The 17436-nt window shown below is 38.9% G+C and overlaps 1 protein-coding gene across 1 annotated transcript; it reads left to right on the top strand.

Moving 5' to 3' along the window:
• Window positions 1-4790: 4790 nt before the first annotated feature.
• On the top strand, window positions 4791-16532 carry LOC124152349 (myeloid leukemia factor 2-like). Its single transcript, XM_046525266.2, has 6 exons — window positions 4791-4951; window positions 12439-12676; window positions 13330-13464; window positions 13819-13978; window positions 14672-14855; window positions 15273-16532. The coding sequence occupies exons 1-5, from the start codon at window positions 4800-4802 to the stop codon at window positions 14836-14838; spliced, it is 852 nt and encodes a 283-aa protein (XP_046381222.1). The 5' UTR covers window positions 4791-4799; the 3' UTR covers window positions 14839-14855; window positions 15273-16532.
• The last annotated feature ends 904 nt before the right edge of the window (window positions 16533-17436 follow it).

Here is a 17436-nt window from a genome sequence, read left to right on the forward strand (position 1 = left end):
GACTCTCTCCCTCGCGACTGAGGACACCGAGCCTGTGGCACAACTTGGGTTGGGACGGGCAACTCGGAAACTCAGGTCGGGTGGGTCATGAGTAGGACCCGTGCACCTACAGGACAGATTTTTATATGTTTGTATACAAACATAAATACACGTATACAAACATAAAGCTGCAGTCAACTTAAGTGTATACATGACCAGATCGATTTATACGTGTATCTAATTTATAGTTTTTTGCCATGGCTCCGGTAAAATAATTCTTAATCGGACAGTTTTTACCCTACCCTTTGAGACCGACAGCGGGAACACGTATAGTAATTTTGTATTCGTCCCAGCCCAAGATTCATCTATTCATAAATCTGACACGCGGTCATAGTGTATAATTAGTGTTCGAAGCGGCATTAACCCAAGTCACCCACTCACTCACCCTTTGTCGTTGAATGTCACGCTACAAATGGTTGTGTTGTGTCTTGCATTGTGCAATTTTAACAAGGAATCGCGTTGTTTCCATATTGTCAAAAAGGACCCAGTCATTATGAACATGACAGAGTAAGTGAGCATGGTTTTCATTGGTCCATATATGTGTTAATATAATACAGTGGTCAACTAAAGGTGTTGTAATTCGCTGCGAAGAATTGTGCCCCTTAACTGTCGTGATCCGGGGGTTGGTTGTTCGGATTCGAGATTCGCCTCGATTGATTTGTAAACACCGGGCCCGCCGTTTATCCGAGCTGTGCCCTTTGATTTTTTCAACTCTCTGCATTTAACCTTCGCATATTTTTAATATATTTTTTTTCCCCAATCGTCTATGAAGCCGGAATTGATTGAAAATAGTTACGTCCCTTAGGTATGCTAGGAACCTGTGATCGCGGGTTCGAATCTCAGATACGCCCTGGTTATGTTTCTAGTTTTGTCCACACCATACCCGTGGTCGTGGGTTGAACCGAAGTGGTAAATGCTTAAGACCTGCATCACTCCGGGCTTTCCTATCAAGGCAACACGTCGTGATATTACTGAAATTCTTCTAACAACAGCTCAGTCATAATCCAGTCTGAACTTGATTTCACCTATGATAATCTTGGGGACATAAGTGGTCAGCGTGATGTTGCGATCACTTCGTGATATATCAGATCAATCAAATCTTATCGATACCCTCTTTACAAGGTTAGATGTCAGGCCAGTTAGTCTGTGACAACTACACATGCATACCCATCAGTCATTGGTGTGCAGACTCTTCCATTTAACGTAAACGTCTGTTCAGACTATAGAGTCGGTCACTGTCTTTTCCCCAAAAACTTAATTCCGTTTTCGATTTTATTTTTCTAAAATCCTTTCAACCAAACCTTTTTTAAATTTTCAGCAATATCACGGCGGGGGACTCCAGGAATGGGCTTCACGCATTGTACATGTTACAGTCAATGTGTGAAAATCAGCCTATGTGTAAAATGACTGAAAGTTTCACAAAGGCAATTTACAAAACGCAAAACTGATATTTCAGTCATTTTACAATTATGTTTCCAATTACAATTTTATAATAAGGAATTCCAAACATTTTAATGCTCTAGTTCATCGCCCAGTGACTGAAAATGATTTGATTTAAAGAAAACAAAAGTCAATTTATTTTTTATAAATTTTTGCTTCTAATCTATTATTATTATAATTAATCTATTGTGATGTTTTAAGCCCTATTGAGCTTCTTGATAAATTTTAGCTTATCTGTCATTTTACGCATTGACTGTAATATATATGTACCCAAATGGGGAACCCGGGCATTCGGCGTGACAAGCGAACGCTTTATACCACACAACCAAACAATCCCCCAAACCCACTGGAAATAGACGCTATTTGAACAATGTCCCAGTGTGTGAGCTTGCTTGTGTCGTTGTTAACATTTTGTTTGTTGTTTTACGCCGCATTCACCAATATGTCATCTATATCCTGGCGATCTGTAAATAATCCAATTTGGACACGACAAACCAGTGACTGAAAACATGAGCAACGTCCAACGACGTCGGGTGCGATGACTTGTAATCACCCAAGTCTCCGAGGCTGACCACCCGATCCAATTTAGTTGACAATTAGTTCAGCAATCTCTTTTGTTTAAGGAATTTTCGGTTCCGAGACCCGTGTAGATCCGCCGTGGATTGATGCTCATTATATCAATCACTGGATTGTCTGGTCCAGACTCGATTATTTACAGACCGCTGTCATATATAGCAGGAATATTGCTGAGTGCGTCATTAAACAACAAACAAACAAATGTTCGAGTCCGTCACTAATGACAGTCTGTGTAGGAAACAAACTCCTACAACAAACATTGTTTGTCAAAATCATATATCCGTCCCGATATCTTTATGAATTTCATTCCTGTTCCGGCAAAGCTAGTATAGATAGAGTTGTTGACAAGAATGTGGCTGCATGGTTATATGCAGAGATCACGCATCATTCCTGTCAAATTATATTTCCTCGGTATATTTTCATGTCAGACGGTATTCAACATCAAAAGGCGCAATAAAAAACGCATCCGATATTTAGAAAAATAAGACATCCACACACGCACATCCTTTGTTTGCGGTACAAAATATTACGTCAACCTTGTATCGCTCAGGGCCCAAATGGGATCGCAGTGTTTTCGATCAAGCAGTTTGCCTCAGGGTTACAGATTAATGGGCGGTATTCGATTAAATACACAGAATGCATGGCCAATAAGGGGTTCAACGACGTCACCAGTACAGCAGGCCTTTCTACATAGGGGCAGCCTAAATAATAAGAGTTTTAACTAGTATATTTTTATATATTTTTAAGTTGTTTTGTTGTTGTTGCTGCTGCTGCTTTATCAAGAACAAATTTAAAGTTATAACAAAACGTCAATATTTATTCAAATTAAAATATTATATATAGAGAGTCATTTTGTTGTCGAATGGTTACCGTGCGTGCGTATACGTGTTCGTGAATGTACGTTTAACGCCGCACTAAGAATATTCCACCTATATTACGGTAGTCTTGAAATAATCGAGTCAATCTATCAGACAACCCAGTGATTGACATTAGCAGCAACTATCCTGCCGATCCGTTAAGTCGCCTCTTATGATCAGCATAGGCTGCTTCAGGGGCCAATTCTTACTCGGAATCCCCACGATTTCTCAATTTACTCGCACAGGCAAATGGTTAGAAAGGGATGAAGAACAATAAAGGCACGTTTTGGCCACCTCCCTTTGATTAGCTGCAAACCTGATGATGCAGCCTTGACCAATAATATCTAAATTGATTTGAAGCAGAAACATGCCACCAGCTTTGCATGTGAGGAGAAAGGTTTTAGAGTGAGTGAGTTGGGTTTAACGCCGCTTTATACAGTATTTCAGTTATATCGCGGCGTGTCAGCTGAATGTGGGAGGAAAGCCCGGAGTGATGCAGGTCTCAGACGTTTACCACTTCGGTGAAACCCACCAGCACGGGTATGGTGCTGACAAACATAATCGGGGCGAACCGGGATTCGAACCCACAATCATTGGTTTCTGGCGTGCCCAAGGGACGCAACTCTGCGGCGCCTTTGACAACTGGGCCACCCGTGCCCCCAAAGGTTTTAGAAATCTTTATGAAATTATCAGATATGTTCGTGTGAATGTAAATTAGACTTTTCTTTCCCCACTTCCGCCTTTTTAACACGTAACAACACCAAATACTGAGGGAAAACCAAAATCGATGGACTAGTCTCTCATACAAATACTGAAACAAAATTTTCCGAAACAAAATTTTCCGAAAGTTCTTAAGCAGATCTATAATAATTAAACAAGTCTCGATTTGTTCATTTCGCGAAAATGAAGAAATTGTCTGGACGCATTTCTTTTATATTGACAAGACAAAAAATGATTTAAAAAAATCTGTAGGTAGTTTCATGACCGGGAGTAAATGGTAGCATAATTTTAGACCTGTATCTAATTTGGATTTCTTCCTCAAGCTACCAGCGCTCTCACGTCTGTCAATCAATCAATCAATCAAAGTTTATTCCACAAATAATGAATTAGGTTTAAACAGTGATACAGTACCGGCAAATTGTAATAAACAGAAGTTGGCATTATACATCGTAAATAGTTTTCTTTGGCACGACATACTTCGGTTTGACGGTTGCTTATAGGAGCAACTTTAGGAAAGTTCGGCTTCACACTGTAGACATGTGACAAATAACAGGTTCTTTCCTTCTCCAAGTATTGACATTGAAAGAAATAATCAATTCATCTCCGACATTTATTTGTGGTGGAAGAAAGGTCGAAAGCAGTGATGCATTTAGAACATGATGTCATGATGTTGTTTCCTTTGCTGTGTTTTCAACATTGTCCCTCTGCTGCACAAGCCCGCATCTACAACGCACTGAGGGAACAGCATAGAGGAACTGGTTAAATTGCTACATTTACTTCTTGAGACGATCAGAAGTAACGTTTCCAGTGTTGATGTCACAAACTTATATCTTTACCTGATTAGAACATGAATGACTTCATTTTCTTTAACCACAATTTGTTCTCATTGTTCTTTTGAAATGATCATGTGTAACGCCAACAACTCGAGATTCTGATCATATGTGGCAGACGATCTGTATTCTCAGCATGATAACCATTCACAGCCTTCTTCAAAATCTCACGTCAAGTGGCGGAAAAGACCGATGTTAATGTTGTGTCGGAAACTTCCATATATGTACATTTCCGTACGATGTAATTTGACCAATAGCTAAAACCTTTATAATACAGTTCATTGACAGAACGATGCATTTCATTGGTTTAAAATTGTGACGTTGTGCGCATGTTTTGATGACAGTTGTCAAAATTGTTAACGAAAGGTCACTACAGAAGTATATCGCAACATTTGTCGTGGAAATAGTCTTCTTAATTGTTCGAGCATACAGTTCGAAAGGCGACGAAATGCTTGGGGGATCATTCTTTGAAGAGGATCCATTCTTTGCGTAAGTATTATGACCCATAAATCCACACAAGCTAAGCGATATGTCCGGAATCGCGACCACCTGCACACGATCTCGAAGAATTTTCCCGAGTTGTTTTCCTTAGTAGATTACTGTGACGTATATACCCATTGTTCAGCTAATATAAACCATTAGGACACAACACTGTATTTGACAATGAAGTCGTACATATTTTTATTTCTGATGTAACAACTATCCACAGAAAAGTGGAACTCGTGTATGGTGTATACACCCAAGCTGACGAGGGCCTACTCGTTATATCGCGAGCCCCAACTAGCCTTGTGTGATCATTTGACGCCCATTATACTTGTCTGTCCAATAACGTTCTGGGCAAGATGTATGAATTATTTTCCTTAATTTATTGTTACGTATTGTACTTAAAATAATGATAATAATAATAGTGTAAAATTTCAAAAGTCAAAGAACAAAGTGTTTTAGGCTATCTGTCTTTCCAGTTGATCATTTTGATACAGATGCAATACAAAGGTAGTGATTTACATGACAGGTTTTTCCACCCCTGTGTTAACATGACTATCAAGGGACAAAATCTGTATAATCAAAGTGTATATCCAAGTTCATCACCATGGTCCATATTATGCTGATAGGATTATTTCCGTTTCCAAGAATTGTTGTGAAATCAATGATAAAATATTTTCAAATTACATGTATCATGGAACTTTTAGTTAATTTTAATGTGGATAACTTTGGGTATGGCATTAATATGGGAAGTACTGAACTGTACCAGATGCAGAGGATCATACTAGCATTGCCACCTTGAAGCTTGTCTTGTCTATTCTAACTACAAGTGTAGTAACTCGCCAACACTGTACCATGGGACCACAACCGCTATCACAGGTTAAATAATGCTCATTTTGCCTTGTAATCCGCACCTTGATTGATTTGTTTATTTGCCTTGATGTGCATGTGCTGTAGCCATATTTTTCACAAAAATTGACAAGCATAGTACTGATTTAGCCAAAATTTTAGCCATTTGGTTAATTTGGTAAACAAGGTGACATGTTCAGCTTGTCATGCAACCATTGTTAACACTGTCAACACCATTAATTGTACTGTGACATTGCATCAAAATAAACATAATAAAGTTCATGTATCTGGTTTTCCTCTCCATATCAGGATGTTCTATCATGTCTATAGTGTGCATGCTTGGGGGTTGCAGTATAACTGTTATACCTACGAATTGCAATATGACTGTCAGCAATACACATATCCTAATACTACCCTTGTGTATTGATATTTTCCAATACGGTCACAGAAGATTTATGATTATATAAAATTACATCTACTTTCTAGGGGCCTTTAGATAGACTTGGGACCCATGAAGAATCAGGGTAGAATAAGTCTTCAGCAACTCGTGCTTGCCATAATAGGTGACTACGGGGTCAGGTGGTCAGGCTCGCTGACTTACCGTAGTTGATGCATGTCATTTTATCTCTCTTACGTGGATCAATCATGATACCAATCACTGGATTGTCTGGTCCAGACTCAATTATTTACAGACAGTCGTCATATAGCTGGACCATTGCTGATTGTGGCATAAAACAACATTCACTCACTCACTAGATGGATTCAGTTCCTATCTAAACCATGTAACAGCACACACTTCATGCTGTTTACATTAACATTTCAAATTGATAACATGATACATAGTCTCTTTTGTCTGTCCCATACATCTCGCAATCTGAAGTCTGGATTATTGAATGAAGAAGTACCATTTGCACAGTACAAATATGTGTAGGGCCCCAATAGGTATTGCAATATGTATCGCAATACAGCTCTCCATTTTGCAATTTATTGGAATATGTTTTATATACCAATACACAAACCCTATAGTGGAGCATCAGTATTTCATCCATGTAAACAACATACTTTTCAAGTACAATAGTATCCAATCGCTTGACTTCTTTCAAATAACTTCAGTAGGGTGACATCATCAATAAGAGAACTCAACTACATGTACTACCGGGATGTTACATGAGGAATGAAGAGTAGCATATTACAGAAGAGTAGCGTATTACAGAAGAATAGGCTAGCATATGTATTAATAGAAATCACATTTTTTTGTCACATTATGTTAAACCCAAACAGGTAGTCCTTTCATTCAGTATATTGTTTGCAATTATTACGAACACATTATTGTGTGCATGAAAAGTCTCGAGAGTTTGAAACCATAAGCTTTTTTTATGTTATTGTGCGGAATTGCTGCAAGTGTGCAGTCTGGAAGAACATTTGAAAAAACCTGTAGGGGGGCCGGAAGAGGAGCTGGGATTTTTTTTGTTCTAGAAAGTGCAGGATACATTTTACATGTTTTACACTCCAGAAATCCTCCTTTCAAAGAAAAGGGTTATTTCTTTGAGCATATTGAGTAAAGCGACCGAAAAATATTCTGTTTGTAACATGTCTAACATAACCAAACATGATAACATTCGCTATATTGCCTGTTAAATTATCAGTCCCCAAACAGTAAGCTTCTCAAAAGTGAGCCAACTTGAGTTGTTGAAGAGTATATTCATGCTATTAGTGCTATGGTCTTGACTCGATTGGTACACTTCTGTTGTTAGACTGCAAACCTCCCCCCCCCCCGAGTGAAACATTCCACTGATAGTTGGTATCTTGGCAAGTGCTCATCACATTTCTGTCCTGATCACCTGTTCATTTTAGTTCCTCTCTTATCTCAATATACTGAAGTCTTGGTTGTTCACATGCAGACTATCTTCTTACATCACAGTACACTAAACATTGCTGTTGTACAGCTAGTCTCTTGTCTCACTTGCTTGTCTGATTGCTGTCTTGTTTGATAGCTGTGTTGTGTCTGATAGCTGTGTTGTGTCTGATTAGCTGTGCTTGTTTGATTCCTCACCTTATGTCCAGCTTGCCATTTCGGCATCAACTTGCCAATTTTGTTTTCATATCCTATACCTGCATGACGCTGTAGCAAGCTACCCAGTTGCATGAAGCTGGGTCGGAATGTTGAGTCTTTTGTCATCCAGACCATAAAGTGACTGATACATTGACAGTGGGCTAGCCGAGTGGCAGTTGCTCATCACGCCAAAGGCCCATGTTTGATTCCCCTCACGGGTATTTGGGCTGGGCTTGTATGTGTGAGCGTGGTTAGGTTTGGGTTATTGTTGTGGCCTTGCGTAGATGTTCATCGTGATTCATGTATAAGGTCAGAGTCTGTGCCAAAAACCTTCAAGTCTACTTGCCAGAACATGGCTCTAAGCATAATTTTCAATATAGTTATCACATGGACTATTTATGAGTGAGCTCAATGGACCAAACAGAATTTGCAGACTCATGGCTTGAGCAGACAGTCCATAAACTTTAAGTATGGATATTATATATAATACATTACCATTTGTTACATAATTGTTACATTTGAAAAGGTCTTTGAATGATTATACTCCTATATTCCTGATTATTTTCCAAAAGGATTCATTGGAACGTTAATTTTATTTGTACGCTGTTTTACATCATGTACATGTGGTGTACATCTGTAGTATTGTCAATGGTATGCATTAAAATCGATAGCTTCAATTAGTTAGAAATAAAAAATAATTGATGCGAATTCTAATCCTGCCTGTGTTCAACTTCAGAATAAAGTTTCTATTCTTTGTTTTGAGTAGAGACAGGGAGGAAAATATCCAACTTTATTCATGGCATATACATTGATTAATATGTCATGTACATTGATTAATATGGTTATCAAGCCAATTGCCATGATTGCAATTTGTGTGGGCTTCTATCATGTGTCTATTGCAGTACAGTCGCAATAGTGAAACTAGCCCAAACAGTCACCCCTAATCAACATAGTCATGATGTCATGCTCTTATGTGCATGATTGTGTCATTTAAGACATGGACCATACTTTCTCTTTCTTTTGTTTGCATGGAAAGGAATTTAACTACCAGTACAAACTGTACCATAAACATAGCGATGACGTCAAAATAAAATTACAAACGCACTGATTGGCGCCATTTCCAGATAACCCCATGTTGTGTCAATTGGGTAGTTTGGCACTGCAGGACTGGTGCCAATTTCTGTCACTCTATGGTAATAACTGTTATTATCAACATCTACATGGTCAACACCCTACTTGTCCCAGGTCCTGCACTTTCTTCAATGTTTAATAAACTCACATAGCTGGAATATTGCTGAGTGCAGAGTTAAACAAAAACAAAACTTGCTTGTGCTATGTTCTGTCCATTTTAATTTTTTGGAAATAAGATTATATAATCTGATAATAGCTGAAGTTTGTCTCTTGTGACTCTTGTCAAATATGAGTCGAGAATGGAAATTCCACTTCCACTTTCATTTTGCCACCGTGTATTTGTATTCTTGTACATGTTCATCTCCTGATGGTGTGAACAATTGCTAAAAATAGAATGTTGATGGTAACCATGGTAACAGTTGTCATTGTTGTTTTTGTTGCATCATTGAATGTTATCATGTGATGAATTCTGGAATGAGTTGGATAACCAGTAATATTCACATTCTACGAACACCTCACACTCAACATGCTCAAAGACGACAGAGCCAGAATAAACAAGTTATTGTTTACACGCAAGTGGAAATTAATACTGTTGCACATAATCATAGGATCTTGATGAATACCAGACAAGAGTGTATGTAGTCTGTTTTGTTGCAAACTGTATGTTCTCATTAACCCAGGAACAGTCTCAATCATGTCAATACTCTCACTCACAAAGAAGCTATTTTAGGCATGGTTGGCCGACGACTGTGTGAATAGAAAAGTGTGACTCTTGTTGTGCCAAGACATGAATTATTAACTACTTTTAAGGCACACGTGATCACACATTCCATTTGACCTCGACACAATATATCTTCATGGTACAGCGGACATGCATCAGTGATTATATTCAGCCTGGGGCTAGAAGTACAAACCGCTCAGTCGTTTGAAAGACGCGTAGGTGAATCTGAATGAAATCATATTGGCAAATATGTAGCATAGCATGGGAAGAATGTTCTCCTATGTCACAGACCATCCTAGTTTTTTGTGGCGACAGTTTTTGAGTGAAGAAACAACATATATCAACGAGGAGACACGTGTCACATTCAACGATTGTAGGATGTGAGTATTATGCTTACGTTGTGCTTATTATGTATACATACATTCGTGAATAGCCAGTGTGACACAGTTGTGATCGTGTAAGAAAGGTTGCAGAGTGAGACAGCATTGATCTGAAGAGGTAATGTATGCATTAGCTTGCACTTACCATGCTTACACTATGACTGGGTAGAACAAGGAGTGTCCTGTGATGGGAGATCATCGGGTACAAATATTGACAGAGGCTTGTTGTGTCTTGTTTGATGAACTTGCTTAGGTAAGGGTTTCTCTCTAGAGCTATCATTTCCTCCTTTCTGATGGGTAGATTTTCGTTTCTGGTATTGCTTTTACATAAAATTACATGTTGAAAAATCAGTCAATTCGCCAATATTGTTTTCATGGCATACACATTATGCAGTGGTACCTACCTGGGTAGGCTCTTTCTTATGAAACAATCACTGGATTGTCTGGTCCTGACCAGACATGTTTATAGGCTGATCATATGGCTGGACTAATGCTGAGTGTGACCTGAACAACTAACATGTATTTATCATTTTCATGTTTTCAATGTTGTTTCCAAATGTTCAAACTAAAGCAAGGATCAACATCAGCATGTAGATCTGTCACAAAAATTAACACCTGGTTTCAATAAAGGTGGGGTTTTCTGTAGAGCATCTTACCTTGATAACGTCAGTGCCAGGGTTAGAACTTGACTCAAAAGCTTCACTAGCCCAAGTAAAGATAAAATGCCCTTGTAATGTAAAAATTATGGGGAAATATGGAATTTTATACCAGCCTACAGGAATTCGTACCAGCCCCGGGTTAATGGACTAGTGTAAATTTCTAACCTTGCAGTCCTTGACATTTCCTACTATGGTATTTGAATTAAGCGATTCCCTACAACTTTTAACAAAGAAATTGAAATGATTAGGGCTATGCCCACCCCCCCCCCCAAAAAACAACAACAACCCCAAAACAAACAAAAAACAACAACAACAAAAAACATGACAAAGTGTCCTTGACATCTCTTGAACATGTTGAATTTTGAACACTGTGTACATGCTATTCACCACTGATTTTCCTGGTTCAGATTTGAATGTTTATAGGCCACCCTGACGTAGCTAGAATATTGCCAGATTGCAAGTTCTGGTAGATTCTTGAACCACTGATTTGCCTTATCCAGACTTGATTGTTTACATACCACCTTAACACAGGGTTAATACTGGTTAATCATGAATAGCTGGAATATTGCCATATTGCAACTCAACTAATTTGAGATTCCTGGTCCATTATTATGATCTGTTACTGACTGCATGTCAACATGGTAAAGGGTTTGGAGGGTTACTGAGCTGTAGCTAGGAGGCGAGATGTGTGACAGTATACAATCCCTGGAGTAACTTTAATGTTAGGTCATTCTGACCATGACATTAACACATAAAATAAATTCCCTGTGTATCAAATTATTAACATGTTGTATCATGTGGTCGGACTCCATAACTGGTCTTCATGATTTACAATACCAGTTTACAATCCTGTAAATTGTAATGCGAGGGATTTTGTAACATGCAGAGATTTTGTGTATCGGTAATGTATAGAATTGTCTTGTAAAATAACCCGCAATCAGTTTTGTGGTGCGTGTTGGTGTGATGTTAAACAAACAAAATATGTCATTGTCAATGATTGGGAGGGCTTGAATTAAGTTTTAAACCCTTCCTACCTCCATGTCAGTTTTTACATGGTTAATGACTTTTGTTTGGTGTATTCAAACTTTCACGACTTATGACGTTCACAACATTCAACATGCTCAACCCCTGCATGTTAATGTAAACGTATCATTGTTCCTGCATGTGTCTACTTTGGGTAATAAATAATCATATGAAAGGTTATGATGTACAGCTGTCTTAGGTACAGCTCATAGTGAGCAGCACATGGCTTGCTGCACATGCAGCTGACAGCTTTCCCAATCAGACATACAATGATGTGTAATCCCTTATAATCAATGATGAATTTGCAGGCTGCCTGGATGTAAACTGTTCTCATCAGATAATCATGGAAATAACTAATATTGCTCACTGTGGCATGTGACATTCACTCTCACTCCCTTTCTCTGTCTCAAGCACTACATCCCTGTTGGGAATCGGTTAGAACCTATGCTGGTCGCAAGAGGCAACCAAATCGTGGCTCACTGACTTGGTTTGTAGCATGTCATTGTACTCTGATATCAGTAACCTGATACTAGTGATAGTCTAGCCCAAACTCAATTGTGTACAGGCCGCTGTCACGTCGCTAGAATATTGCTGAGTGCGTTGATAAATAACAAACAAAACAATACTCAAACAACACATAGGATCTTCAACCTAATAAAACATTGTTTTGTTGACAGTGGCCACCGTCAGCAAATGCAGCAGATGCAACAGTTGATGAACCCGTTCCCCACAATGCATCATCACAACATGCTGGAGGCGGCCCCAGTCCACCCTCATGTCCGAAGACACCAACAACGCAGAAACACCAGAGAGAATCAGATGGTTCCCTTCGGCATGTTTGGAGCTGCTGATTTTGGATTTGGGGATATGTTCCGAAACATGCGTAAAATGATGGATGATATGCACAGATCATTTGTAAGTGGAACACATACTCAGCCATTTCCACATGCGCAGGCTTGATAAAGAGTTCTCTCTTGAAAAGTCCTTTAGCTTCATAGTTTTACAAAAGTTTATAATCTATTTAGCAATGTCTTTAACCAAGATGCAGGGTTTTATTGAGGTCTGCTCAGGGGTGAATATTCAGACCCCATTTCAGCAGCAAATGTCAGTAAGTATTCCAAATCGGAAAAAACAAATTTCCTACTCATGGTTTATAGTATTAACTTATGTTATGGCTTTGTGACTTGTATTTCACTGACCAATTTGATCAAAATAACACATTTTTCCCAAATTGCCTTGTCTCCTACCCCCAACACATCTATTGCCAACATGTTTAATTGCTATTAGACATGTTTTCTCATGTACATGGTGTATGGACTCAATAATAACTGAGATTGTGAGACAGAAAGAGAACCTTATCAAGACTATGTTTGCATGAACCTTTTGAGAAATTTACAATAGTTGTAGTGTTAATAATAGGACTTTTGTGGAATGCATCACAGAACTGTTCCTATTGAATTTGAGAAGGATGTTTGCAAACGTATGTAACCAATGTTAAGACCATGAAGCAGTCCAGACAATGTCCTTTTGATTCCGTTCAGTATTTGCATGACTGTAACCTGTTCCAGGGTCAGCCAGCAGTAGCCACTCCCAACAGCCACATGTTCACCCAGTCATCGTATGTACAGTTCAGCAACAATGGTCAAGGGCAGGCACCACAGGTGTACCAGGCCACTTCATCGACACGACAGGCACCAGGCGGGGTGAGTGCACCTTACAAACACTGATTCTATTCTCACTTGATCTGTGTACCTGTGTCACTAGCAGGGTACAGGAGTTTACTTGTACCCCACGAGACAGATGGCTAGACTTTTGAACAAGTAATGGTGTGTTTTGGGCAAGAACAGGTTTTCAATATCAAAAAACTTCATTTTCCATGGCCTGATGATGTGTTTCAATTGCAAGAATGTTATTTTTTGTGATCAATATCTTGTGGGCAAGAACATGTTGAAATTTAGTTGTTAAAAAATTGTGCTCGAGACTCAAAAATATTGGTTCGTGATGACTCTTGGTTGTTAAAGACTAGGTGAAAAACTGTGATGGTTATGATATTGCAGGTGAAGGAAACTCGCCGCACAGTGCGTGACACTGAGTCAGGAGTTGAGAAGATAGCAATTGGTCACCACATCAATGACCGCGCCCACATCATCGAGAGGTCACAGAACAGGCATACCGGGGATCGGAATGAAAACCAAGAGTACATCAACCTGGAGGAGGGTAGGATGTCACAATGTTTGTAACCAAGGTCACCTACATCCCTGAGGGGAATCTGGGTTAGAATAGGCTGGTTGTCAGAAGCAACTGAATGGAACTGGTGGTCAGACTTGGTTTTTGCTTCTTGATTGATTGCATGTCCTCGAAGCCAGACTGTGAGTTATTGCTCACATTATCAATCACTGGTTTGTCTAATCCAGACTTGATTATGAACAGACTGGAACATTTGCATTGGACAACGAGCAAAACAAGGCTGGTTGCATACAAGCTTTAACAGCCAAGGCTTTTGTCTGGTGGTAGTTATGCTCTGATATTTGGGTACTCTAAACCAATCCTTCCTCTTTATTTTTACTTTTTCCCATGAGGATTCCAAGTCACAGTATCCAATGTTTGTCGAAGCTGAATAACTCTTTGACTTGGCTCAATGTGTGTCATGGTACACTTAAGGCAAGGATTGTTGTCTCTGGTTTGCCTGGCCCAGATTTAAATATTTACAGCTTGCCAGGATGTACCTGGAATATTGCTGACTGCTTCGTTTGTCATCTTTCACCCACCCACTGGTGTATTTTGTTTACCTTTCACTCGGGGGAGAATTCTGCCAGTTATGTCAAGGGAAATTTTTGTCCTATTCTTTGCTTGTGATGGTGTTATGTACTGTAGTACATTTTTGATGGACACTTGATGTCATGTTTACAGAGGAAGCCCCAACCTTTGACCGTGAGTGGCAAGAGAAGACGCGTCACATGGCGCGAGGAATGGATCACCGCCGTGCCCGGCACAACCCCATCGGCAATGTTAGGACTGGCCGGCAGATGGCAGCACTACCTGAACCTAGACCAAGGATTCGCAGAGATCGGGAATAATGTCTTTATAATTTATAGTAAGTAGTTGCAATTTTTGTCAGTATTTGTTACAGGTTAATTTTTTTACTTATAGTTCATTGCTATGTCTGGTGCAATAAGGAGTAATGCAGAATGAGTATACAATTTAAAACATATTTAGTTTGGGTGGGGAGGTGATATCTCCAAAAATTTCAAACTTATCTTACAGCTTTTTTACTGCCTCTTATTAATTGCACAAAACAACATTCACACATTTCATTTCTACTTCGGGCAATAAAAATATTATTCAGATTTCCGGTAGACGTGGTACAGCAATCTGTCACATGCACATAAAATTGGTCAAACTAGTGACTGGTGTTTTAAAAGTCTGTGTCTGAACCAGTGTTTGTTTTTTTTTGCCCATCTTTCTGACTGTTTTGTCAGGTTTTTTTTATTTGTGTTGTTTTTTGTTTCAGATTGTGAGTGGATGCCTGAGCCGAGCATATTTCTCTGAGGCTTGGTTGATCCTGTTTATACCTGTGTGCACACAGAACTATCAGCATTGTGGAGATAATCTCTCACCTGTGTTTCTAGAATCATTGGCAATCAACTGACCTCATTTCCTCTGGAATACTGATCCTTGGTTAATAACTGACAAATATTTTCTTCTGTTGAATCCACCTTTCAGTGTATGACAAAATAAAAATTCTTTGCTAACAATACATTCCTGATCACACTGATGGAGTTCCAGGTGTGATTCACATTTCGATGTTTTTTTGGTGTGATTCACATTGCAGTATCTTTGCGTGATTTAAATTGATATCTGGTGTGATTCACATTACAAAAACATGTGTTTGGTGTGAGTTACATGATGTGTGATTCCCATTATAGCATTCTGTGTGTTGTTCAAGTCATGGCGTTTTTTGTTATTCACATTATTGCGTTCTGTGAACAATCTGTGAGATTCAAATTCTTTTGATTTGTGAGAATGTTGGAGAGCCCAGTAACATCTGTTTACACAAAGTAAGCAAATTATGGTTTGTTTATATTTTCTGATCTTGTTTTTTTTTGCGAATAATATTATTTATTTATTCAATAGCATTTTACACATTGAAAGATGGTGCCTTGGCAGCATTCTTGGAAATGCTGTTTTTGTTTCGAATATTCTATTAACAAATTAAACATGTTTAAGGTGGTTTCAACAATGAAGTGTTTTCGTCAGTGGCACCGAGTCAGATTATTGTGTCTACAGAGTTGATCCATCCTACAGACAATTGTAGACTTTCGATGAGGAATACAGCAATGTTAAATAGAGGAGCACTTTTTTCCCATTTATGAATGTTTTTGAAGATTCCAGATAGACTTTCTGTGGAATCGTGGGAGTGGTATTCATTGTCGGACTGATGTGTGGTAGGGTCACGATGGTTCTTGTGTAAATGCCTTTTCTGTTAACTCAGTTCTTGAAGCAACTTAGAGCTGAGGTGTCATCAATATTGCAAACTTCATCCTTTTTGTCAGGTAACTTGTTGAGGGTTTTCTTAAAGGATGAGGGTAAGTGGGATGACATTTTTTATATTTTGCGAAGATCCGATGGGTTATCACATACAAGCTTATGTATATGTGTGTGTGTGAGCATTATGTTACACATCTTCCCAAGGCAAGAGAGTTAACTGACTTTAAAAGTCCAGTTTCCCCCCTTGCCGAACTAGGCTGGAATTCCTGGGCTCGATCGTAGCCCCACCAGTGGTTTTTACGAGTTATGTCCCTTCTATGCCTCTCCTATGGACCAATCAGATTCAACCTCTTGTATCACTTGCATTTGTTTCAAACAAAATAGCGGCACCCAGTCAAGACGATCTGATCGATAATCAAGACCTATATTGTGATAAAACTGGTCTTACATCGCGAAGTGCATCAAACCACATGAGCACCTTGATAAAAAACATGAAAAGACTTGGAAAATATCTGTTGACAACGAGTTGGCGGTGCACATGCTTTGCAAATCCTGCAGTCGACCGAAATCTGCACCACAGTTTACTAACCGGATTTCGATTTATTTGCGCGATTTTGATTGGACTTATTAGTCCAGCCAAAATGTAACTCCATAATACCTGCCTAGTTCGGCAAGGGTGGAAACTGAAACTTATACAGTCAGTTAACTCTCTTGCCTCGGGAAGATGTATGTAACATTGCTGAGATGTAGGGATGTCGTTGTATACCACTCGACAATTGCTGAGGTCCACACCAATGACTATTTGGTGCTAAGCAAATGTTGAGTTGTATATATTTCGCGATATCAGTGTATCATTTTTTAATGTTGATAACGCATCGATTCAATTCCATGAATATCCATAGTAAATTAACAATTCACTCCCAAAGAAAAGTTTACATTTGTGTAGATTGCCATGGTTAAGATCGACAATAGGAAGTCAGAACCTTCAATTTTAAAGGTTCATGGATCAGCCTCATTCATTTTTGGCATTAGTTGATTAATTGCACGTCCAGATAAGAATTCTTTAAAGTATTTGTTATTAATCGATATATTGTGATACTTTTGATTCAATCGTTGACATCCCTAATGAGATGCTGCTTCAGATACAGCAGCAGTATATATCCCAGCTTAGTGTAAATGTTAGATGA

This window comes from Haliotis rufescens, unplaced genomic scaffold, assembly GCF_023055435.1.
Source record: "Haliotis rufescens isolate VD_foot unplaced genomic scaffold, xgHalRufe1.0.p SCAF_13, whole genome shotgun sequence".
In the NCBI taxonomy this organism is placed as follows: Eukaryota; Metazoa; Mollusca; class Gastropoda; order Lepetellida; family Haliotidae; genus Haliotis; species Haliotis rufescens.

What these genes read in the sequence shown, in the direction of transcription:
- LOC124152349 (XM_046525266.2), top strand. Translation starts at nt 4,800, where the DNA reads ATGACAGTTGTCAAAATTGTTAACGAAAGGTCACTACAGAAGTATATC. An exon ending in GAAGAGGATCCATTCTTTGC is followed by an intron (nt 4,952 to 12,438) that starts GTAAGTATTATG and finishes TTTTGTTGACAG; the next exon opens with TGGCCACCGTCAGCAAATGC. An exon ending in CACGACAGGCACCAGGCGGG is followed by an intron (nt 13,465 to 13,818) that starts GTGAGTGCACCT and finishes ATGATATTGCAG; the next exon opens with GTGAAGGAAACTCGCCGCAC.